Genomic DNA, 25,366 nt, shown 5'->3' with positions numbered 1-25,366 from the left:
GCTAGTGAGAATTGCCTACAGGTATGCAGGAAAATATTTGTACATGGGAATATGTTAGGTCTTCAGAATGCCCCAAATAGTCTACGTAGGAAAAAGGACAAGTAGGCAACTTTTTGGGCTAGTAAACTTGCTTCTTTTTGCACTCTGTTTCTGATTCCTCCCTCTCTGACCCTAGGCAGCCAGACAAACTGGTTGTGGTCTGGACCCGAAGAAACCGGCGGATCTGTTCCAAGGTGTGTACCTCTCTCATGCAGGTTGGGGGTTATCCAGAGTGATTAATCTTGCAACGGGGGGGGGGGGGGGAAGCTGCAGGGTTCAAAACTGTGCCAGAGCTACACGCTGAAGGGCCTTGTTTTATCTGTCCCTCTGCTCCTTTTCTCAGGCACACAGCTGGCAACCAGGGATCAAGAACCCCTATCGAGGCACCGTGGTATGGATGGTGCCTGAGAATGTGGACATCATGGTGACGCTGTATCGGGTATGACATCTACATGTCCGGATCGAACCCAGCCTGGGCAGTCTTGTAGGCTCTGACACACAGAAGTTGTCTAGATAAGCCCTTTTGAGATCTGTCAGCAGGTCCTTGGGTAGAATGTGAGCAAAGGGGACTGAAGGCTTGCTTTCAGAAATCCATGTTTAAACTTGCGTCTCTCCCTGTGCGCACAGATAAGCACACTTGCGCTGTCTGTTGTCCTATGCGTGACCCCATTTCGGCTCCTGAATAGTTTTTTCCTATAAAGCTAACTCGAGTGTCGTATCCAAAATCAGTGTGTGTATTTCTTTTGTAGTCCTGTGCGTTGTACACTTAATCCCACTGAGCAACTCTCTTAATTTTTTCTTCCAGGACCCCCACGTGGAGGAATATGAAGACAAGGACTGGACTTTTGTGATTGAAAATGTATGTTAAAGCAGGCCTGATTCAGGGGCTGGGACCTGGTATTAGAGCGGCCAAGCCTAGGGCCTAGGAGTGGGGTTTTCTCCTTGCCTCTGGAAACAAAGCAGGGTCTTAGTGACTTAACAGCTCTTTCTGCTACTGCCCAAAGTCCATCTTGACTTCCGACGAGCTGTTAATATATATATTAACTCCCACCCATTTGGGAAATGGTTTCAGGGCCACCATGAAACCCTAGGGTTTCACAAAACTCTGGTTGAGAAAGCCTGGGCTAGAAGATACTATAGGTCACAATGACCAATTTATTTGTATTTTTTTAAGTTTGTCTAATTGGAATCTTTAGCTGGTCAAGATATTATAGACATAAAAGGTAAAGGTATCCCCTGTGCAAGCACCGAGTCATGTCTGACCCTTGGGGTGACGCCCTCTAGCGTTTTCATGGCAGACTCAATACGGGGTGGTTTGCCAGTGCCTTCCCCAGTCATGACCGTTTACCCCCCAGCAGCAAGCTGGGTACTCATTTTACCGACCTCGGAAGGATGGAAGGCTGAGTCTACCTTGAGCCGGCTGCTGGGATCGAACTCCCAACCTCATGGGCAAAGCTTTCAGGCAGCTGCCTTACCACTCTGCGCCACAAGAGGCCCATATTATAGACATAGCAATGGTAATTAAAAGTATCCGATATTATGTGAGAGCCAGATCTGGTGCAGTGGTTCAGAGTGTTAAACTAGGAGGTAGGAGACCCTAGTTGAAATCCAGTCCCCAGTCTTTCATGGGAGGTCACTGGCTCATCTTGAGTTGGTCACACTCAGCTTAGCCCACCACAGACTGAAAATGGAGGAGAGGAATACATATAAGCTGCTTTGGGTTCCCAATGGGGAGAAAAGTGGTGTATAAATGAACATTATTTCTTTTGAATTATGGGAGGTTGGACTTCTGAACTAGGGACTCCTTTAATTTGTGCTGTGATTTTATGTTTTGAAAAGTAGATTTATGTTGCTGCTCCCCTCCATGACACATCCCCAAAATGACCGTGAAGCAGAGAGGAGCAGGGTAGCTATTTTGATACCAGGCTCCATCGAATTTGGAGAATGGGTGTTGTGCGGCTTGGCTCTTTCAGAGCATTGCAGGCAGGAGACATTAGAGTACGGTCAACTGTGGGGCAAGGGAAAGGAAGGCTGAGCTTGTGCGTAGGGTTTGTATGCTGAAACGGTGTCCATTGCCCCCACACCAGGAGTCAAAAGGGCAGCGCAAGGTGCTGGCTTCAGTGGACATAAACCTCAAACGCTTCGCCAGCCCAACTCCTACCCAGGTCGAGCTAAAGCTGAAGCTGAAGCCGCGGTCGGTCAAGGTGGTGGCAGCCACACTGCAGTTCACGCTTTGTTGCGCATTCCTGTATGAGGGGAAAGCCACGTGAGTATTACCTCCAGGGGAGGAGAGCTTGGCGGTCACACGTGGGACCTTCTTAACCAGACAGTGGTTTGGGCCTCGCCAGCTCCTTCTTTCCAGATCATAAGGTCTCCAGAAAATTCTGCCATGAGGAGGCAACCTTCACACACACGCTCACATGTAATTTATGTGCATCAAAAGGCAGTTGTCCACCTATGACACCCTTTCTCCTCTCCTCTTGCCCTTCTGCAGGGACGAGGACATGCAAAGTCTAGCCAGCCTGATGAGCGTCAAACCCTCTGATATTGGCAACCTGGATGACTTTGCCGATAGCGAAGAAGAATCCGAGGATGCCCCAAAGCAGAGTCGGATGGTGGATGGAGCGGGTCATGGAGTGCCTTCTAAAGGTAGGGCCTCCTTCCCAATTCTTGGTTCTGGTCCCAGAGACCATAATGGCTGTCTCTTGAAAAACTGGAGGAGGGAGATGTGTCTTGATCCCACTGCTGTGTCCCAGGATTAAAAATGTATCCAGTCTTTCCTGGCAATATCTCCAGTCAAAGCGGCCGGATTCCTGCAGTTTTTCCCAAAGCTGATTTAAAATTGAATTGAGGACGAGCTGAGGTCTTACAAGGAGCTCTGGATGTTCAACTTTTGCAAGGCATGTTAGTAAAAGGTTAGCTTGTAGTAGACTTGAGGTTCCCCAGGGTGCCTTGCTGCGCTCTTGTCATGTTTACTTTGATATGAAAGGAGTCTTGCTGAGGATAGAGATGAGCCTGGCCAGAGCATTGCCAGAGACTTAAAGGTCTTGAAGCTAAAATATGTAAATCTCGGTATGGGCTCATCTGAATGCTCAGATTGTTATTGATGGCCCCTTCCAAAGTGGGTGGGTAGCTATTGGGGTTGGGGCCTTCTTGTTGGCTATGGACCTTCCCCCCCCCCCCCCATGGAGACCCAGTTGGTGTCTTCCGTCATGTTCTGTAGGCTTGACTTGGACCCAGCCAGTCTCTTCCCCCTTGCATAAAGGAGGATTTCTCTTTCTTTGGGTAAAGATAGCTGTTTGTGCTGTGGGCTGCAAGTTTTCTGGCTGCTACTAGATTTAAGTATTTAAACTTGTTTCAACCCAGGTTTGAGTTTAAAACAGTTTAAATAATTAATGAAACCTTTTTGCAAACAATTTCAATCTCTTTTTATTGTCTGACGGTTGCATTTATTGTGCTTCTGTTCCCCTCTTTTTATCAAGTGTTGTCAGGCAGAAAGGGGGCACTGAAAGATCTAAATGTGGAAAGTGGTATTTCAATGTGGGAGGGTACAACATGGGGAAAACAGGAAGTTTCTTCTCCCAAGCTCATCCCCAAAGCTGCCGGTTACTTTGGAATTGCCCTGGGCCAGAGTCCCTCTAGTTTTGTGACAGATGCTCCTAAATCTCTTCCTTTTCTACCCCCACAATCTGAGATTCCGGCACACCTTCCCCTTGGACTTTTCCTGCAGCACCAGTACTAATTTGGGATTGTGCACGCTCTTGGCTCCTGTCATTTGTTTACATGGTCCAAACTCAGTAAGCTACGTAGTATGCAAAAACTGCAAATATTTGCACCGTTTGTTATTCCGCTGCTGGCCATGGGAGGGTCAGGAACTGTTCCAAATGCTGAAGCCTTATCCTGACAACCCTAGAGAAATCTCCCCCCAGTCTCCCCTCTTGTTCTTGAGGCTTTGTCGATCCTTTGACACCATGAGGCACAGAAGCATATTTAAAATTGTTTATTTAAAGCGGACTTTCTCTGAAGCCTTGACTCCGTCTGCTGCGTATCCAGTACTGTGTTATTTTAACATTTCAGAGCATTTCAGCCCCTCCTAACCAGCCCCACAAACATCTCTGGGGGATGGGGTCCCGGCTTTCTTTGTTCTGCATCAGGAGGGTCTGCATCTTCTTGCACTGCTGGAAGCATCATTACTCATGCATGGACTTTTTAAAATGTCTCTTTATTTTCTCCCCCCTCCTAGGATTAGTAGTCTTCTCCTGGATGCGCTGTTGCATGCCCAGTCTTCTGCCTGTAGTCATTCTCCTTCTTTCTTCCTCTTTCTTTTTCCCCCTGCCTGTTTCGTCTGTTCAGGATTCCTCCAAAATGTGTTGACGGACTATTTTGCAGGTAGGCTCCCCCGAACTCCCTTTAGTTGGTTGCGTATGGGTGCAAAATCAAATCATACTCCATTAACCACATGGTCCTTTTCATGACTGAGAGGCAAAAGGGGAGTGTTGTGCTCCTCTCAGTTCCCATTCATGCTTTCAGGTCCAATCAAAATTCTCATTTGGGGAAATGAGTCTGACTATTTCTCCTGGGGTTTCGCTTGCTCTGGATCTTTCATCCCCTCCTTTATCCATGCCAGTGTCCACTGGTGGTTTACAGAATAAGTTAAGTGAATAAGAGCCTTTGCCCTGTGCTGCTTATCGGAGAGGAGAACAAAAGATCAAGGAAGAGGCTAAGCCAGCATTTCTCAATCTTGTTACCGTTGATAAACCCATGGAACATTCTTCAGGCTTTGAGAAAGCCCAGAAGTGGCGCGATTGTGCAGAATGTGGTTGGGAAGCAGAGCTGTGGACACGCCCACTGAGGGTCCCTCCCCTTCCCACTCCCTCCAGGCCCATCATTGGCCATTTTGGGAGGGGGGAACAGGTTGACATGATCATATATGGTCATATCACCCAGTAGAGGTTTAACAAATTTAAATACATTAAAAAATAAATTAACTCCCATCAATATGAGAAACCCTTGGTGCCAGCTTGGTGTAGTGGTTAAGAGCGCCGACTTCTAATCTGGTGAGCTGGGTTTGATTCCCCACTCCCCCACATGCAGCCAGCTGGGTGACCTTGGGCTAGTCACAGCACTGATAAAGCTGTTCTGACTGAGCAGTAATATCAGGGCTCTCTCAGCCTCACCCACCTCACAGGGTGTCTGTTGTGGGGAGAGGAAAGGGAAGGCAATTGGAAGCCGCTTTGAGACTCCTTCGGGTAGAGAAAAGCGGCATATAAGAACCAACTCTTCTTCCTTCCAGAGCCATCAAGGAACCCCAGGGTTTCATGAAGCCCTGGTTGAGAAAGCCTGGACTAAACAATCAAGGGATGAGCGATCAAAAACTGTTCTGAGATCTGTGCTGGCATTTCAGTTGTGGCTAAAGGGTTAAACTTACACATGGAGCTGGAATTCCACAAATGGAACTCCTGCCATGTTTGCCTGTAGAAAGCAGCTACATCAGGGCTCAAAATGGATCGGGGCTGTGGCTCTGGGGAAGGGTGGGTCAGCTCTTTCATGCATTCCATGTTCCACATTGCTTCCCTGATGGGAAATGGTCCCTGCCCCCGGCAGAGGGAGAGACTTCTTTGTAGTGCACAACAAAATTTTCCCTACCAGCATTTAAAGCAATCGGAAAGAGTCAGTTTCAGTTTGGAAAGAATTCACCGTCTCCCCTTTCCCAAGACTTTCCCAAGTATCATTTCCCTCTTGGGGAGGAGTATGAATGACCTGTCCTGGAGTTTCCATTATGGAGATCCAAGGGATTGAACCTGGGACATCTTGAACAGCATGTGTCATTTGGCTCCTCAAAGGGGATTAAGCCGAAGGCTTTACAGATTAGGTTGTTCCCGATCTAAGAAGTGCAAGGGAAAACAGACTGATTCAATTGAAAACAGCAAGAGTCCAGTAGCACCTTAAAACTAGCAACATTTGTGGCAGGATATGAGCTTTCATGAGTCACTACTCACCTTTTCAGATACTGATGAAAGCTCATACCATGCCTCAAATTTTGTTAGTCTTTAAGGTGCGCCTGGACTCCTTTTCTACTCCTACGGGCAGACTAACATGGCTACCCATCTTGATCTAGATTAATTTGAGATTTTGGGCAAGCAGCAGATAGGCTCACCCCACCTCTCTCTGTTTTTCTTTTCTCCCTGCACTTCATTCCTCCCATCTCCTTTACACAGATACTTCCCGGGATTTGAACACCCTGGCAGAGGAAGAGGAGGATGCCTCGGCTCAGGGCACAAGCCGAGTAGCCTCTGTGACTTCTGCCTCTTCCAGCGCCCTCAGGAAGGAAGGTAAGTGCCAGGGTAGCATCCCTGAGGTCAGCCTGTGGGTCCATCTAAATCCTCAAACTGTTGACTCTAATAGGCAGCAGCTCTTTGGGGCAGCAAAAAGTCTTTAAGCAGCAAAAAGTCTTTCCAAACACCTATAACAACAACAACAACAACAACAACAACAACAACAACAACAATAATAATAATAATAATTTGATTTATAGACTGCCTTTGCCCAATTAGGACTCACGGTGGTTTACAACATAAAACAATTAAAACACAATAAAATCCCCCAATTACATCATACAAACGGCAGTGGCCATAATTCCAGTCCCAATTTTCCCTATGTTCAGCATGGTGGGATAAATAACATTCAAATAACATTCAAGGAGAGTGGGTGCCAATCTAATAGATCTAATGTAACGATCTCGATGTTAGAGATCTCAGTATTGGAGGGGATCCTCAGATGGGCTAACGGGACACTGCCTTGGCCTCAAACATACGCCTGGCGGAAGAGCTCCATCTTGCAGGCCCTGCAGAAAGCTGTTAACTCCCGCAGGGCCCTTAGCTCTTCCGGGAGCTCATTCCACCAGGTTGGGGCCAGGACTGAAAAGGCCCTGGCATAACCGAAGATGGACATAGCACAGACTGAGCCCGAGACCCTCTGCTTGCAAAGCAGGGGCTCTGCAGTGGAGCTGCAGGCATAGCCTGGAATCTGGAGGGTGATGTACAGCTAGGTTTGCCAACCTCCAGGTGGGGCCTGGAGCTCTGCTAGGATTACAGCTGATCTCCAGACTACAGAAATCATTTTCCCTGGAGAAACCAGCTGCTTTGGAGGGTGGACTCTGTGGCATTGGACCCCACTGCGGTTCCCCAAACCCACCATCCCCAGACGCCACGCTCCAGGCATTGCCTAATCCAGGTTTGGTAGCCATGTGTGCAGCACCGCAAGGAGTCAGTTGAGTGGAGTGGATTGGTGGGTGTTTCATCTGTAATGATGGCAGAGGCACATGTCTTCCTCGTTCCTGACCTAAATGGATAAGCGACAAAAAGGCTTAACAAGAATTCAGAGTTCAAGTCAAACTGATGGTTGTACCTTTAAATTCCTTCATGGCCCAGGATTACGTATCCAAAGGACCATGTCTCCCCAGTATGCCAACTAAGGGTCTTCTGGCTGCCACCTTCTAGTTGCTCCCCTACTTAACGTGGTCTCACATTAGAGTCTCTTCCTTTTTAGGACCGGTTCCCACCTTGCTATATGGTGCAGTGCTGTTTAAATATTCTTTTTTTTGTTCTGTTTGTATACATCATGTTCATGAGCAGTAGGTTCAGGATGGACCGAAGGAAATACTGCTTTATTCAGCGGGTAATTAAACTTTGGGATTTGCTGCTAGAGCAGTGGTCTGCAACCTTTTTTAGGCTGCGGGCCAGTGGGGGGGGGAGGGCAATATGTAGGTCCCAGGCCATGAAGGGCCTTAAAGGTCAAAACCCAAACCTTGAACCTGTTCCGAGCTGCAACCAGCAACCAATGCAGCTGCCTCAGCACAGAATGGATATGGGTCCTCCAAGATCTACCCGTGAGGACCCCAGCAGCTGCATTTTGCACATGTTTTGATCCGTGCCCTGTGCAAGTGTGAAAAGAAACTGCTGCATTGCATTAGCAAGGCGTTATCAAGGTTTGTGCCTGTTTGTAAAGGTGCTTTCATAGCAACTTAAAGAAAGAATACACTTCCACTTTCTTTGGAAAACACAAGCATGCAGCTAAGAATAGGAAGTCACACGGCTCAGATGTAAGAAGTGGCTGGTACGTTGCACTGACTAGGCCAGCTGGAAAGCTGGAGCGTGTCATCCACCTCATATAATTCTTGTGAGGATACATGAACATAGCCCTAGGCTCCTTGAAGGAAGGGCAGGATAAAAATGCAGTTAGTAGTCAAAGGACTATCAGGATATGATGTGATGAGAAATGCCTGATTTGTGTCAAAGTTCAGCTCCCCCCTTTTTTTTTTAACTTGGTGGCTGAGCCCTGGAATACATAAATCCCTCTGGGCATGTGCAGAGTGGCTTTTATCCTCTCGTCAAGCAACCCCAGCCTCTTCCCATACATTTAAGGACTTTTTAAAGGAAACAATTCTTGTTTCCCTTAGCAAAAAGTTCTAGATTGAGGTTTTAAAGTACCCGAAACAGATGGAGCCATCTCCCAGTGGCCATGATAGAACAGTCTGTGTTCCTCACACCTCATTCCTCTGGAATTTTTTTAAAAAGGAAGAAACAAATTTGCATGGGTATCACTCCTGCACCATAGAGTTGGAAGGTACCTCCAGGGTCATCTAGTCTAACCCCTTGCACAATGCAGTAATTCACAACTACCTGCCTACCCACAGTGACCCTGATTTCATACTCAAGTGATCCCCCCTCCAAACACCAAAAATTTCCAGAATCCAGCTTGGCCTGGAGAAAATTCACCTACCATCCCTACTTCTTAAAACCACACCTTGTAGTTTATCCTTTCCGTTTATGCAGAATAACGATTCCTGTATGGGGCTTCCTTTATTATATCAGGTTTTTTGTCTTTTAACATCGCAGTGCGAAAACACTGATCTTCAACCCACATCCCATTTTCAAATTTAAAAAAAAACGCAACTTTCTCTTTGATTATTTCTGCAGAGCGCCAATTCCTCCTTGCCTATGCTATGAATGGGCACTGAGGGTGGAACTCCCTGTTAGTGTACTTCTGTAATTCTTTTATTTGATCATTTGTTTGCCTTTTATGCAACATGACTGCCAATTTGAAGTGGAAAACCTACGTGGGCGGAGAGGGGCTGCTTAACCCTCCCCTGCACTTTCCCCCCTCCACTGAAAATCACTTCCTCCCTTGGGTTGTTTTTATCTGAGCTGGGTTATATAAAAGCAGCAGGGGGGAGGGGCGAAGAGAGTTTTTATCATGGGGGGGGGAACAGTGTGAAGCCTTCGAAGGACCCTTTCTCTTTCCCACCCCCTTACTAGTTTTCTACTTCAAATTGCAACTTTAGAAGCTTCTCGTTATCTAAAGTACAAATCACAGAACAACTGAACATGCACCTCAATGAAAGACTCCACTGCAGTGTGAACCATGGCCACCAAATGCCAGCAATAAGGATCAGTTTTAACCTAAGTGCCATGATGCTGTTTGATGGGAACTTGGCATGGGGTGTCTGTTTTCTCTTTCCGCATCTTGTAAATTTCTTTAAAAGCTTTAACTGTTAGAAGGCTTGTTGCCCTCTAAGGGTAACCCCCTCCCTGCCACCTCCTTGATCCTGGTGCCTGGCTACTGGGGAGCAGCCTATGGCACTGATGTCCTAGAGAGGTCAGAACAGCTAGTATGTGACATTGTCCTAGAAAGACCCTTTTGCAGCCATTCTAGGACACAGTAATCATATACTCTTCTCTGGCCTGGGAACTGGAGAGGTAGGATGTGATGAGGGTGTTGTTGTTGTTGTTGTTAGAAGTCGTGTCCGACCCATCGCGACCCCACGGACAATGATCCTCCAGGCCTTCCTGTCCTCTACCATTCCCTGGAGTCCATTTAAGTTCGCACCTACTGCTTCAGTGACTCCATCCAGCCACCTCATTCTCTGTCGTCCCCTTCTTCTTTTGCCTTCGATCGCTCCCAGCATTAGGCTCTTCTCCAGGGAGTCCTTCCTTCTCATGAGGTGGCCAAAGTATTTGAGTGATGTGGGTAGAACCTGACAATTTCCCAAATCTATGAAGGACACTTTATCCAACTTCACGATAGTTGAAGCTACCATGGCTACTTCTCTATTTATTCATTTGTTCGTATTATTTATACATTTATTATTTTATGGTATTATTTATTTTGTTTTTACATTCCCCAGAGGTTCAGGGCAGCTTGCAAGAAATTTTAAAACACACTAATTGTTAAATAGGTTTTAAAATTCTAACACTCATGATCACAATTAGAATCAACCCCATTTAGGTATTCATTCAACCTTCAGGCTGCTGCCTCATTATAAAGAAAGATGATCACAAATACGGAGGGCGGGCCAGATAAGTTCTTAGATTGTTTAGGGTTGGACTTTCAGGTGAGGAGGCCAGCTTCTCAATGTTATTTCTAGACCCCAATCATAGGCCTGGTGGGACAGCTACAGGCCCTGCAGAGCAGATTAAGGCCCTGTAGGGCAGGGTTTAGTCAACCTCTAGTCCTCCAGATGTCCATGAATTCCAATTCCCATGAGGCCCTGCCAGCAAATGGGGCAGGGGCTCATGGGAATTGTAGTCCATGGACATCTGGAGGACCACAGGTTGACTACCCCTGCTGTAGGAAAAGTGGAAGGCTGGTTGAGCCCAATGTCACTTCTTTGGAGCCAAGAACCCTGAACAAGTTCTGACTGCTAGATCAGTGCTCTTTGGGAGATGTATTGGAAGAGAATCCATGACTAGTATGTAACTTTAGAAGGGCACCTCTGCAAAAAACACCCCACACAAACACATCTATACTTGGCCATGGACCCTCTGAATGGGTTACGCTAGAAATAATACCTAGAGTTGATGCTGCTGCTAGTTATAAACGTGCTTTTGTTGCTAATTTTAACTCCTATTATTGTTATTGTCGCACACATTCATTGTCACACATTCTTAGTGCTATTGAGAGGTGATTCTGCACTCCGCCACATGCAGCCAGGAAGGTGACCTTGGGCTCACCACAGCACTGATAAAGCTCTTCTGACCGAGCAGTGATATCAGGGCTCTCTCAGCCTCACCCACCCCACAGGGTGTCTGTTGTGGGGAGAGGAAAGGGAAGGCGACTGTAAGCCACTTTGAGCCTCCTTCGGGTAGAGAAAAGCAGCTCTTTTTCTGCTGCTTCTTCAGTCCAGGAAGGGGGTTTAACTTTGCAGACTCTTTTTTGCACTTGGCTGTCTATAGCAGACTCACTTGCTCATCGCTGGTCTTATTGTTTAAACCTTTACAGAAATATACAAAGGGTAAAAATAAAAATCCTTCTCGTTATTTCACTGTCGAATCACATGATTCCCGTCCCTAAATTGGACTTGTCCTTGCAGCCATCACCGAAGTGCCTAAGAAAGCAGCAGATTCCCTCCAGGGCAGCACTCCGCAGCCGGAGCCCCCTCGTCCCGTGACGGAGTCAGCCCCCACCGTCTCCATGGCAGCACCCCGAGCAGTAAGTGATACGGAGAATGCTGGGAATGTGGGCTATGGCGGGGCAAGAGATGCGGGCCCAAGAGGACCGACTAGCACCCAGCGGGGGCCAGGCACCCAGAAGCGAGGGACGGGCCCTCCCGCAGAACCAGCACGAGCACGGGCTGAAGAGGAGGAGGAAGAAGAGAAGGGGTCTGCACGGCTACCAGGACGTCCAGCGTTGCTGAGCACCAGCGAAGTTAGGTGAGTCCCTCTCTTGGGGGGGAGGCGGGGGCTGGACACCCTCTTCTGATGCGCAGGGAAGGGGGAATCGGCTTGACTAATGATGGGAGAGTAGAAGGCTAGGCTGTTCTCCCCCATCAAGGGCGCACAGGAGCGGCCTGGCTCTCTGTCCTCTGCATGATCCTGCCAGGAAGAGGCCTCTATTTTGGGTGGCCCTAAATGTTAGCCGGCACCAAAGAGCCAAGCGAGCGAGACCAACGACAGCTGCTACTTTTGTTTCTCCTTTTTCGCAGGGGGAAGGGCGCTAGATATAGTTTCTTCCCCTCCCGCCCTGAGACTGGGAAGAAGCAAGGCTGTTCCACCCAGAAGGAGAAAAGAGAAGTTTGCTCTCCAGAGCAATTGGGAAGTGAAAGGCCTCTGGGGGCAAAGGGCAGGGGAAAGAGGAGGACAGAGGAGGGGAGCAGGATATAACTCGGCCCCATTGCATGAGGACGCCAAGCCTTGGGCTTTAAAAGGAGCTCCCATCAGCTTTGTTTTTTGAGGACCACTGGATGGTTTCCCCACCGACTGCTTGCATTAGAGGTTAGGGAAGGAGCTTCCTTTCCTCTCAGGAATTCTGTGGAGTTTTACCTTCCCTTGGAGCCATGTGGCTTGGCTCGCTTGCTGGAACTCTCTGCAGTCATTTCCCCTTTGGGTGCTCTTGCATGTGGCCTGTCTTGAGTCAGGCAAGGTGGATGGATGGTCCATCTCTTTAGCAGCATTGGAGAAGGCCTGGGACTAGCTGCTCTTTCGACTCTCCTTCCCACTGCTGCGAACCTAAGCGAAGGACTGCAAGGGGCAAGATGCCTTCTAAAAGGAGGCCCAGCCCACAAGAATAAAATCAGACCAGTCATTAGCAAGAGTGATTGGCCATTCAGTAAAATGGGGAGAGCTGCCCTATTGCATGTGACCTGCGGGGATGGCCCAGACGCAGCAACTGTCAGTAGGGCTACCAACCTCCAGGTGAAGTCTGGAAATCTCTTGCTGTTACAGTTGGTCTCTAGACAACAGAGATGTACCCCTGGGAGAAAGTGGCTGCTTTGGAGAGTGGACTCCGTGACATTATACTCCATTGAGGTCCCTCCCTAAGAGCCATCCCCCAAATCTCCAAGCATTTCTCCATTCAGAGTTGCCAACCCTGACGGAGAGACTTTGCACAGAAATACTTCATAACGATGCAAGTCTTGGGATGGCTGGGGGCTGGCCCCAGGTGGATGTCCTTTTTGAAGACTTCTGATTCCTGGAAGGGGGTGGTGTATAGTGCTTTCAGAGGGGGTCTGTTCTACCCAGCAGGTGTGCTCTGAATCAAGTGACCTACTTTCCTACCACACTTGAACCGTCCCATCTATCTCCATTTCCTAAGGCCGACTGCTAGCTACCAAGCCTTTTGTTGCCCTTCCTGTTCAGGGAGGTGCCATAGTGCAGTGGTAGGGCATAGGATTGGCCTGCAAAAGGCCCCAGGTTCAATCCCTGGCATCTCCAGTTAAAAGAGATCAGGGAGGAGGTGATGTGAAAGGCCTCTCTGCCTTAGACCCTGGAGAGCAGCTGCCTGGAGAGTCAAAAGAAGGGAGATTATCCTTTTGGGACCACACCTCAGAACTTATGCAACACCTCCCCAACTCTCTCTCTCTCTCATCTCCAGGCCTACTGATGTGTGGAAACCCCGGGAGCAGAACCCCGTATCGGCACCACCAAGGAAGAAGAGTCCTTCCAAGGGCCCTGCCAGGCCCACAGATGCATCCACACGGCATACAGCTGCACCTGAGGCACCTCCTGAGAGAAAACGGCGGCTGGAGAAGACGCTGGAGCTTCCAGGGAATCCCCAGGCTGAGATGGCCACACCCTCAGAGGGGGATTCCCGTCCCACAATGCCTGTTGCCCCGGAGAGCCCAGCAATGGAGACATCGTCCTGCAGGAGCCCTGTGGAAGTGCCCACCTCTCAACCACAGGCCCCTGGTTCAGTGGTCATGTATTTTGTGGAGGAGATGAGCCTCCCTCAACAGAGGCCCGTCATTGTCACCAACCAAGCAGGATCAGGAGGGTCTTCAGACGCAGCACTCCTGGCCTTGTCTCCTGTCATGGGGCTGCCCCCAGTGGCCCAAGATTTCCAGGAGTCCCCCAGCCATGAGGCCCAGAGCTCAGGGGGAGATTGGTCAACGCTAGACGCCACTCCTGCATTGACAAGTTCCAGCGTCCTCGCAGAAGTGATGGAAATGGAGTGTGGGGAAGGTGGTGGAGAGGTGGGGCAGCCACCAGGACTGCCAGTCGTGTCTCCAGCTGGGGGTGAGATGGAGGAGGAACAGCCCATAGGCAAGGAGGAGCTTTCTGTCAGTGAGAGGGAGCCTGTCACGGGAGAGCCATCCCTTTGGTGGCCTCTTGCAGAACCAGAGAAGAGCCAGCTTGAGGCTGAAGTTAGCTTGGAGGACAGAGGCCCTGCTTCTGGAAGGGACTCAGCACCTCCTCCAGAACCGTGGCCTCAGGCGCAGGCTCATCAGGTAGGGAGAGGGTCAGACATAGAGAATGGTCAGATCTCTGGGATGCCGAAACACCCGTTTTTATCAAGCAGTCTTTCCCCAGGAGGTCTGGTGGAGCAGGAGTGGCAGGAGGTACACCTGGAGGTTGACTTTGCCGATGGCAAGCTCCAGACTTCAGCACATTCACCACCTGCTGTGGAGCAGGGCCAGGAAGAGGCTGCAGGAGTGGGCTGGGCAGAGGGCCCCACACCTTCCCTGGCTGATCCAGGGGTGGATTGTAGGGGAAAGGAAGAGGAAACAACAGCCACCGAGCACAGTCTCCCAATTGAGGCCCTGAAGGCTCCTGCCGGAGTGGAGGAGGGAGAGCCAAGTGGTGGGAGCGACGTGGGTCAGAACGTGTCTTCTGGAGGTGCCGTGCAGCAGGTGGCGGAAAAGGACCCTTCAAGCGTGGAATGTGTTGCACCAGAGAAGGAAGAGGAGCAGGGCCAAGGGGAAGATGGTGGATGGCAATTCCCAGCTGATACTCTGGAGGTCACGCTGGCAAAGGCAGGCAGAACAGACCAAGAAGCTTTGCATGCAGACTTCTCGGGGAGCAGCACCCCTGGCCACGAAGAGGCAGGGATTGGCCACGAGGGAGCGAAATGCCAGGATCTGCCTGATGGTGGAGGTCAAGAAGGAGAAAGGAAAGCCAGCCCCGACGGGCCTCCTGCAGAGCAGAGCTTGCCAGAGAGGAGCAGTGATGGAGTGGAGGCCTTGGCCATGGAACTCTCCCCACCACTCCCTCCTCTCCCTCCTCAGGATGCCATCCTGTCCCTCCCAGCTCCCAGGGCCCTCAAGGAGAAGCAGGCCAAGCCCAGCCATGAGCCTCTGGTGCCCACCCCCATATCCTGTGGCACAACTCCGGATTTCAGAGGTCAAGGGGAGGCCCAGGTACAGACGACCATGCCCACTCCTCATCTTTGAAAGCCATCTTTACATTTTCTGTTTATTCTGACTGGATTTGGTGGGGGGGGGGTGGCTGTGCCTGATTTGTGAGGGGAGGATCAGTTGCTATGGCAAACTATGCGATTTTGGGGCCTAAGAGTTTCTTTGTTTTGAACTGGTTAAGTTCTGGAGGGGTGAGCTTTAAACTCTTTCAGCTGAGGCAGGAGTGGGGAATATACAGCTGAGGGGGAGAAAATACCATCTAGGATGGGATCATCTCTGGACTGTATAACTTGGGATATAGGAATGGGACCCTAGGACAAGGGGTGGGTTTCCCATTCTGGAAAGAGGCCAGCCTTTGCACTGTACAGGGCAGGTTCAGAGATCTTTGAATATGTGCATGAATGCTCACACACACACTTGTTCTTTAAGGCATGGGTTTTCTGCAGAAGCTACAGTTCTGTGTGAGTGCGTTTTTTACTTTCCATTCTAGAATTCTGCATCTGCTCAGTTTTCTGAAGAAGCGAAGGGTTAGGCTCAATGTTACTACCCGGAAGGAGGGTGCTTTGTCATCTCCTCCCTTGCCAGAAATGACTCAGAAATTATCTGGAGGGAAATAACCAAACAGGCACCAAGCAGAACAAGTTCTGTAGCATGAAGATGCAAAATTGCCATAGTTCATATGCTTCCTGCCCCGCAGCCCATTTAATTGTTGGATGTTCCTGGCCACAGAATTTGCAGAGTGATGCTGAATTCCAGGTTCCTGGGCATGCTGTTTGGACGGGTTCTCCTTCCCCTTGCTGTAACATGGGCAGTATGGAATATGGCGTGGAGAGTATCATAACTACGGTGGCTCAACAGGGACATGCCCTATCACCACTACCTGTGGCCATGACCGTTTGTTCCCTTCGCCCTTTAGATTGACTCCCCCTGCAGCCCGACGCTCGTGAGTTCCAGCCAGTCCTTGCTGGAATGGTGTCAGGAAGTGACGGCCGGCTACAGGGGCATCCGCATCACCAACTTCACCACCTCTTGGCGCAACGGCCTGGCTTTCTGTGCTATCCTACATCACTTCCACCCCACGAAGATGTGAGTTGAGTAGCTTGTTCTTCCTGGGCTGGTACTGAAGGTATCTTGTCGAACCTGCTGGTCGAACCTGCTGGAGCAGGGGTAGTCAAACTGCGGCCCTCCAGATGTCCATGGACTACAATTCCCATGAGCGAATGCTGGCAGGGACTCCTGGGAATTGTAGTCCACGGACATCTGGAGGGCCGCAGTTTGACTACCCCTGTGCTGGAGTGTCAAAGAGCTTCTAGCACAGAGGGGCTCCCGGGTCAGATTGGATCCTGCATTGCTTCTGCTGTTGCTCAGGGGCAGCGCAGCATTGTGCCATGCAGAAGGGGCATGCTGAGACCTTATAACCAGGGCTGTCAATCAGTACGGATAATTTTAGTCGCCCTGATCACCTCCTTTTGATTAAGTGCATTACACGAAAATAAACTTGCACTTTCCCCATCCCAAAAAGCCGTATTTGATTCCGTACGTTGCACTGGAACTAAAGTAGCCTCCAGGAAATAAGCACATGTGCCTTTTTCATTCACAACATTGCTGATGTAAATTACCCCTTACCCACTTTTGCAGCAGAAACTGTAGCTCAGGGGTAGTCAAACTGCGGCCCTCCAGATGTCCATGGACTACAATTCCCATGAACCCCTGCCAGCGAATGCTGGCAGGGGCTCCTGGAAATTGTAGTCCATGGACATCTGGAGGGCCACAGTTTGACTACCCCTGCGTGTAGCTGATCAGCCTGATAGTAAGTCTCTGAGCCCTGGCTGGGTGGCTGGAGCAATGACAGAAGAGAGAGTAAAATGAGTTCCAGGAGGATCAGGCCTTGGTAACAGAAAGTGCAAGCTAGTGAGTGCGAGGTGACCTATGAAAAAGTTATCTGAGGAGTGTGGTTGTTGCAAAGTTACAGATGGGGGTGTGGAACACAGATAGTGGGAGAAAGACACTGAAGAGGGGCTACAACTAATTTGATCAATGTGTGTGTGAGGGAGAGACAGAAAGGAGTGGGGAGAGATTCCTGGAATATTAGACAGGAAGGGTTTTGGGGTAGCCAACGGCGACCGACTGAGTTTATATTTCCCTCCCCTCTCCAGCCAGTACGATGCCCTGGACCCGCTAGATATCCGACAAAACAACAAACTGGTGAGTTGGTAGCTCCAGCCTCGCTAGGGCGGGAGAAGAATGAAGAAACGCCTGGAAACACTGTGGGTATCAGGAGGGTGTGGAGAAGGGAGCCTTGTATCCTCTGCTCTGCCAAGGACTCTCTGGGTGGCCTTGGGCAAGCCACCGTCCGCCTCACCCACTTCTTGGGTCTGTCCTGAGGTAAAGAAAAGAAAGAGACGGCGCGGTTCACGAGGGTGGGGCCTGGACGTGAGAGACCTCTTTCACCTTTTGCTGTCTTCCTCTCTCTCAGCTTCTGTATTACTGCCAACGTTAATAGAGGCTATGGGGGAGTTGAGGGTCATGATCTTAAATTTCCCCCCGTATGTTTAAGTAACAAGCCTCTCTCCCTTTTTCTCCTCCTGCCCTCAGGCCTTTGATGGTTTTGCCTCCTTGGGGATCTCCCGGGTGATGGACCCTGCTGACATGGTTTTCCTGACGGTGCCGGATCGGCTGATAGTCATGACGTACCTGTGCCAAATCCGGGCCTTTTTCACCGGGCAAGAACTGAACGTGGTCCAGCTCGCTGGCCACAGCAGCCAGACCACCTACAAGGTGGGTAAATTTGACACCGACATCTCTGGCTCTCTCGATCCTGCCATGTTTTATTCTCAGTCCCTCCAAGCTGCCGTCTCTCAGCTAGAGGCTCCCAAGAGCCCAGATGCTCAGGACTCTGAGACAACAAAAACATCTGGCACCGTGATGGGGAACGACCAAGAACCAGAGGTGGAGGGCCTTCCCCAAAAACCTGCTGGGAGTGCAGAAAGCACAGATGTTGTAGACGGCTTTGGGAATGGAGACATAACGGAGAATTTGAAGGCGGGAGTTGGTGAGGCGGAACCTCTGCTGGCCGCTCAGCTGGAGCAGACGTCGGAACCTGTGAATGCTGCAAAGGATGATGGGAAGGTAGTTGTAAATGGCGCCAGTGCCCAAGCCATTGAAGAGCTGAAGTTGGAGCCCCTCGGCTCTGTGGAGTGTGAAGCAGAGATTGCAGAGGTGGAGGGGCACACTGAAAGTACCCCAAGCTTGCAGCCTTTCCCCAAGGACTCTCTGGTAGACGACTCTAGGCCTAAGGAAAAAGCATTTACAAATGGCGGCGTGGCTGATTCAGCCACGGAACATGAGCCAGTTTCTCTGGCCCAAGTGGATTCTGGGGCTGAATCCTCAAAGCTTGATTGGGACATGGTGCCTAACGGTGCCGCCGCCAATCTGAGCACCGAACAAGACGAAGAGTTCTCTGCCCCTAGGGATTCTGGGACTGAAACCTCCGTGCCTGATGGGAAGGAATTAGCTAGCAGTGCGGTCCCCGTCCAAGACGCAGGAGCAGAGGCCCCAGAGGACAATGAGATGGAAACGGAAAAGTCCGATGGAAAACCGTCGGCCAGCAACGGCGAGAAGCTGGTTCCCCCTCCGCGGCTGAAGCGGATTGCCTCCCGGAGCGGCACGGAGCGCCTTTTGCAGCGCACCCTCTCCACGGGGAGCCAGCAGAGTCCTGTAGCCCCTCCGCGGCCCCATGCGGGCAAGTCCACCTTTGCTCACGTGCGGGATGCAGACTTGGTGAAGAAGCGGCGTTCGCGACTCAAGAGCGAATCCTCTCTGTCGATGGAGGAAGCAGATGCCGGCGGCCCCCCAGAGGACTCCCCCAAAAGGCTGGCTGCGGTGAGTGGCGCTCCCGGGAGGCACTGGACGCGCCTGCTGGTGTTTCTGGCGGGGCAGGTGTTGCATGACAGGCTGTCAGTTTCGGCCGCGCTAAACTCTTGCAGACTGTTCTTGCTGTCTTGCTACACTCAGAATGTTTACCCCTTGGAGGCCTGGCCGCAGGTCTCGGCCTCCCCAATTTGGAGTGAGGCTTGCAGAATCACATTTTCCCAGCTTCAAAGCCAACCCAACCTGTTGCTGACTTTGGGGACCAAACTGCCCAGCATGCTTGACCACCAGGGATAGTTGGAACTCTTTGCTTCTCCACGGCATTTAGCCTCTGCGGTTGCTCTTGCAGTCTGGATTGCATGGTCTGAAGCTGGGGCAGGGGGAGTCCTGGGAAGCAGGTGCCTTGTGCATTGCAAGGAGATGCCCGCTCTGTCTCGTGGCCCTTGCAGTGGCACAGCCTTTGATCCTTTCTAACTCAGTGGAACAACAGGCTTCCTCGGGAGGTGATGGCTTCTCCATCTTTGGAGATATTTAAACAGAGACTGGATAGCCATCTGATGGGCTGGTTCTGTGAAGGCTGAAGGGGGTGGCAGGTTACCGTGGATGAGCGATAGGGTTGTGAGTGGCCTGCATAGTGCAGGGGGTTGGACTAGATGACCCAGGAGGTCCCTTTCAACTCTATTATTCTATTTGTAGGGTTGCGAGTGTCCTGCATAGTGCAGGGGGTTGGACTAGATGACCCAGGAGGTCCCTTCCAACTCTATGATTCTATGATTCCTCCCCCTCCCTCACCACCCTTAAAGTGTGGCTCATTCCTCATTTGGTGCCAGCTAGATCTGTTGTCTGGGTCTCTCTTCTTACCTGAGAGCAGGGGCATTTTTCTCTTCCTTACTTTCCAGTGGGCATTTTGCCCCCAACCCAGGGTGAACTGAGATGGGGGCAAATAATTCAATGCCGTGATTCAGACTGTTTCTGTGTGAAGCATTCTGTGTAGCTCCCTTTCTCATTGCCCTGGGGAACAAAGAACCAGCCCCCTTTTATTCGGTGCAGTATTATGTACTCTCTTCTCTCTGTCTGTGAGATTAGAGACACCTGCCTGGCTGGGTGACCCTGCATGTAACCAAGTGGTGTCTCACTGATAAATGCTTCTTCTACAATAAACGCATTAACCTTTCAATATTTGCACGCCTGTCTTTTTTTCCCCCCTTGCGGAAGACTAACACCCTTCTGGAATCCGTCCTCTTTATCTATCGTGCCCTTTCTGCATCTCAGGGTTCACTCCCCTGGTATTCACGATTTCAAATATTTCCATGGGACGACTAGGCTGACTTTGTGCCCTGCTCTGCATGTCCTTTGTGCTGGAGCCAAAACCTGCAAAGAGGATGGTATTGCTACCTCACCTTATTTGCACTGCCTTTTTCTCCTCTGCATTTCCCTCTGATAGAGGCACGGGGATGCTCCAAAATGGAATGCCCTTGGCTTGGGTGGAGGGAGTGGAGTGGGGTGTGATGCCAATAAAACTATCCCTACCCCTTCCATGTGGCACTAGGAATGAATGTGGCATTCTGTGGCAAAAGAATTTACACACTTTTCTTGGATGCTTTAGGATGCTCTGGGCTAATCCTGCATTGAGCAGGGGGTTGGACTAGATGGCCTGTATGGCCCCTTCCAACTCTATGATTCTTTGATTCTATGATGAAGATGATCTGGGGCCAAGGGACCAAGCCCTATGAAGATAGGTTGAGGGACTCGGGAATGTTCAGCCTGGAGAAAAGGAGGTTGAGAGGGGACATGATAGCCCTCTTTAAGTATTTGAAAGGTTGTCACGTGGAGGAGGGCAGGATGCTGTTTCCGTTGGCTGCAGAGGAGAGGACGCGCAGTAATGGGTTTAAACCAGTGGTCCCCAACCTGCGGGCCGCGGCCTGGCGCCGGGCCGCAAAGGCCATGGCGCCGGGCCGCGGCTCCCTCTTCCCGCCCCCCCCCCCCGCAGTAAAAAACTTCCCAGGCCGCAAGCCTGCGGCCTGGGAAGCTTCTTACTGCGGGAGGGCGGGGAGAGGGAATCAGGGCCGGGCCGCGCCCGTGCAGGCCGCGCCCGCCCGGCCCGATCTGCGGGCGCGGCCCGCGGGTGCGGCCCTACCCGTGGGTGCGGCCCGCAGGCGCGGCCCGACCCGGCGGCGTGGCCTGGGGGCGCGGCCCGATCCGGGGGCGTGGCCCGCGCGGATGCGGTCCCCGCGGGCACGGCCCAATGCCCTGCCAGTCCCCAGCCTAATAAAGGTTGGGGACCACTGGTTTAAACTACAAGTACAACGATATAGGCTAGATATCAGGAAAAAAATTTTCACAGTCAGAGTAGTTCAGCAGTGGAATAGGCTGCCTAAGGAGGTGGTGAGCTCCCCCTCACTGGCATTCAAGCAAAGGTTGGATACACACTTTTCTTGGATGCTTTAGGATGCTTAGGGCTAATCCTGCGTTGAGCAGGGGGTTGGACTAGATGGCCTCTACGGCCCCTTCCAACTCTATGATTCTATGATTCTAGGATGCTTAGGGCTAATCCTGCGTTGAGCAGGGGGTTGGACTAGATGGCCTGTATTGCCCCTTCCAACTCTATGATTCTAAAGGCTGAGAGCATTGATTTCTCCCATTGTTCTTGAGGCCTCTTTACACCTTATGGAGTGGACAGGCTGGGTCTGCAGTGTCTGTGTGAGTATCCCTAGTGGGCCCAAAATGCTCCCCAGGTCCATTTCGGGTTGGGTAAACGGGGCTGAGTGGAGAAGCTGAAGACCCTTCTTCACATGAGCTGTAGCCATGACCCAAATCAGGCATCGTGCTGCTGTGAATTGAGGAGAGCCCGCAGTGCATATCTGCCTGTTATGCAGGACCCAGGGTGGAGGACCCTAGATCCAGGCTGCATGGTTAAAAGAGGCACATAGAAAACATCTGATTTCTCCTTTCATGATAAAGTTTTCCATTGTGTGTGTGTGTGTGTGTGTGTGTGTGTGTATACATGGGCAAATAGGTGGGCTCTCTGTACAAGTTAAATTTGTCCCCTGTGAGAAAAAAAAATAATGCTAGGATTGTATTCTGTGTGTCCTGGTGTGGTGACCCTGTTCCTCTCTGGTCCCCCAGGATGAGGGCTCTGATGAGAGTTCAAGACTCAGGCATGGCACAGCAAAGGTGCAGCAACCTCCAGGTGAGTTTGTGGATTGTCAGGTGTGGCTGAAGCTTTCAGTGTGCATATGTGGGGTGGTACGTCCCCCTGGCTGTACATCTTCTACAGGCCATCAGGAGGCAGGGGGAAGCTCCAGCCTATGCTGGTTCCAACGGTTAGCCCATGCACTCCTTCCTAGATGCCTGCTATTAGCTCTGTGTAATCCTGCTTCTTCTCTCTTCATCATAGCTCCTTCCAGCACTACCTCCCAGAACCTGGTCCAGGACCCTGGCCTCAAGAACAGCACCAATGAAGAGGAAGTTCCGGTAAGGTGTGGGAAGAGCTAGGCTAGCTGTCGAATGTGCTCTGGTGCAGTTTGCTGGGAGAGCTCAGAATATAGGCTGCAAATTCAAAAACACTCTACCCTAGATTACCAGATGATGGGGACAAACGGTGCATTAAATTAGCTGCCTTCCTTTGGGGGTGATGGACAACAGAGCAGGATAATTGAAATTAAATTACTTTATGCTTTCTTCTCCTCTTTTGGTCTCTCAACGGCCGGTGTTGGAGACTAGAGCCCCAGACTAAAAGGACCTTTGATACCAGACAATATTTAAGCACTTAAGATTATGCAGATATCTTAGTACACGTTCATTTTAGCTTGAATTCACAGCAGACAGATTAAAACTGTCTCTCAGTGGCTGGACTAGAACCTCTGGTCTGACCCAGCAGGACTCTTATATTTTTAAAACCTGGCGTCTCATACTTGTGGACCCTGTAATAAAAACAGTTCCCTGCTTTTGTGGATAGTTCCAACTGGGTAGCTGTGTTCTGTAGCAGTAGGGTAACATTTGAGCCCAGTAGCAACAGTAAAAAGTGCACTACAGCTTTGTTTGCTCTTTGTTCAAGATCCTGAGGCACTGGTGATACTCTTCTGCCTGGCTTTGTTGCTCACGAGGCTGCTTGCTCGTTTGTTCTCCCCAACCTTAATCCGACTGTGTTTGTAGGGAGCCGCTCGCCCGACTCATTAGTTGTGAGCAGAGCTGTTCCCCCATGCCGTGTTTCACTGCAGTGACATGTGTGCATTGCCACCATCTTTGCTAAGGACAACACGGTTGGACCACAGGGACCATCTCCAGCTGGCCCATCCCTCACCAGAATAATAAGATCTCCCAGAGCAGAAAGCAAATGGCCGACAATAGGCCCTTCACGTTAAGACTGTGAAGCTCTAGAGTTCATGGCTGTGCTGGGAACCATGTGGCAGATCTGAGGAGAGAGCTGGCTGGTGGAGAGCCTTTCCTCGAGGGTCTGCTCAGCCTCTTTCCCAGTGCCCTGTGCCAGGGAAGCAACAGAGCTGAGTGTTTACAGCAAATGTTTCGCACACAGCCTCTGCTAGATTTCATCCTTGACATTTCCACTGGGAGGTCTCAGGCAGCAGAGCAAAGGCCGCTGCTGCCAGTCTGTAGCTGGTCATGCTAGGCTAGCTGCACCACTGATCTGATTCCACATGGCAGCGCCATAGGTCTGGGTCTCCTCCCAGTAACCCCGGTGAAGTAAGTTTCTTTTAGCTCCCATTTTAATGATTGAGAAAAGTGAGGGTGGAAGGAAGAGAAATGTGCCCGAAGCTGGCTGGGCTGGGTAGGCAGAGACGAGGCTGCATGTGACTCTCCAGCCACTAGGCTCGAACAGTTCCGCAGGGCCTACCAATGGGAGCTCCTTTGCCAGGCATTGGGTTGAGGTCGATCTGAACCACCCCTTCCCATTGGTCCCCAAGCCTCCCATCAATGGCAATCATTGCAGATCCACCCAACCCACTGGGCCGTCAGTACGAGTTGGTTTATGTTCTCTAGTACAGGGGTAGTCAACCTGTGGTCCTCCAGATGTCCATGGACTACAATTCCCATGAGCCCCTGCTGGCAGGGGCTCATGGGAATTGTAGTCCATGAACATCTGGAGGACCACAGGTTGACTACCCCTGCTCTAGTATTCTACCGTTCTACAATGTTTATTGGTATCATTATATTGTTGTTATTGTTATTACCACATTACTATAAACTGAGTTATTTGTATTGTTTCCGTTTCATGTAAGCTGCCCTGAGCCTTCGGGATGGGGGTGGGCAGTATATAAATGAGAGGGGGGGGGGGCAGGCAACAGGTTTGGTGTGAGAAAAGTGGAAACCCAACCCTTCTGTTGGGAAGTGGTGGGGACTGTGTCTGTCTCAGGGATCATAGAATCATAGAGTTGGAAGGGACCTCCTGGGTCATCTAGTCCAACCCCCTGCACTATGCAGGACACTCACAACCCTATCGCTCATCCACTGTCACCTGCCACCCCCTTGAGCCTTCACAGAATCAGCCTCTCCGTCAGATGGCTATCCAGCCTCTGTTTAGAAATCACCAGTTTATTGAACCTGCAGAGACATATGGTATTCTGGAAGGTTGTGACGGGCGCAGCAACAAAATGGCTACGCCAGATGGCTGCTGCAGGAGGCAGAGCCAGCCACAAAATGATTGCTTCATTTTGGCAACACAGTACAGATCCTTGTGCCGCAGTGGCACAGTGAAGAAAAGGTCTATGCAGCCATTTAAATGTCCAATAGTCAGTCAGAAGCATAGCTGGGGAAAATCCCTAATTTGCCCCACCCACATCCTAAAAACACTTGGCGGGTGCCACAGAAGGTGGCGGCAGATGCCACGGTGCCCATCAGTACCACTGTTGGGTCCCACTGTTCTCATACTGTCCTTCACACCCTGACTCAGGAGGGCATATCTCTAATGTGTGTCTGGGCTTTGCCCTAGAAATTCCAGGACACCAGCCAGTATGTAGTAGCTGAACTTCGGGCATTAGAAACAGAACAGAGGCAAATCGATGGACGGGCAGCCATTGTGGAGAAGGAGCTACGAGGACTCATGGAATCAGGTGGGGAAAGCATTCTGGCTCCAAAAGTGATACAAGGTTGGAAGGAATTTGTAGAACAGGAGGGCCTGGCTCTCCAGATATCCAGGGTCATTGTAGTCCATGGACATCTGGAGAGCCACAGTTCAGCCACTCCTGGCATTGATGCAGCCAGAACAGTTCTGATGGAACAGCAGCAGGGAACTGGATTTCCTTAGAGGTGACCCTCTCTGGTCCTTGCTGGGTTTCTGCTGTCCCAAGCAACCTTTTGGTGCCACCCAAT

The 25,366-nt window shown here is 50.7% G+C and overlaps 1 protein-coding gene across 5 annotated transcripts in view; it reads left to right on the top strand.

Moving 5' to 3' along the window:
• EHBP1L1 (EH domain binding protein 1 like 1) overlaps positions 1-25,366 on the top strand; it is a 46,714-nt gene that overhangs the window by 13,471 nt on the left and 7,877 nt on the right. The window contains exons 2-16 of one of the 5 annotated variants that reach the window (XM_077328214.1): positions 176-233; positions 383-478; positions 845-898; positions 2,127-2,305; positions 2,534-2,688; positions 4,393-4,428; positions 6,258-6,371; positions 11,411-11,750; positions 13,411-15,172; positions 16,086-16,255; positions 17,326-17,374; positions 17,765-17,947; positions 22,166-22,229; positions 22,437-22,513; positions 24,987-25,107. In XM_077328214.1, coding sequence (XP_077184329.1) covers positions 176-233; positions 383-478; positions 845-898; positions 2,127-2,305; positions 2,534-2,688; positions 4,393-4,428; positions 6,258-6,371; positions 11,411-11,750; positions 13,411-15,172; positions 16,086-16,255; positions 17,326-17,374; positions 17,765-17,947; positions 22,166-22,229; positions 22,437-22,513; positions 24,987-25,107 — 3,458 coding nt within the window. Of the gene's footprint in view, positions 1-175; positions 234-382; positions 479-844; positions 899-2,126; positions 2,306-2,533; positions 2,689-4,392; positions 4,429-6,257; positions 6,372-11,410; positions 11,751-13,410; positions 15,173-16,085; positions 16,256-17,325; positions 17,375-17,764; positions 19,052-22,165; positions 22,230-22,436; positions 22,514-24,986; positions 25,108-25,366 lie in introns of all 5 variants that reach the window. The other 4 variants (XM_077328197.1, XM_077328188.1, XM_077328206.1 and 1 more) reach the window with 4 other exon arrangements.

Source organism: Paroedura picta, chromosome 1, assembly GCF_049243985.1.
Source record: "Paroedura picta isolate Pp20150507F chromosome 1, Ppicta_v3.0, whole genome shotgun sequence".
Lineage (NCBI taxonomy): Eukaryota > Metazoa > Chordata > Lepidosauria > Squamata > Gekkonidae > Paroedura > Paroedura picta.
This window is presented reverse-complemented; position numbering and strand designations above follow the sequence as displayed.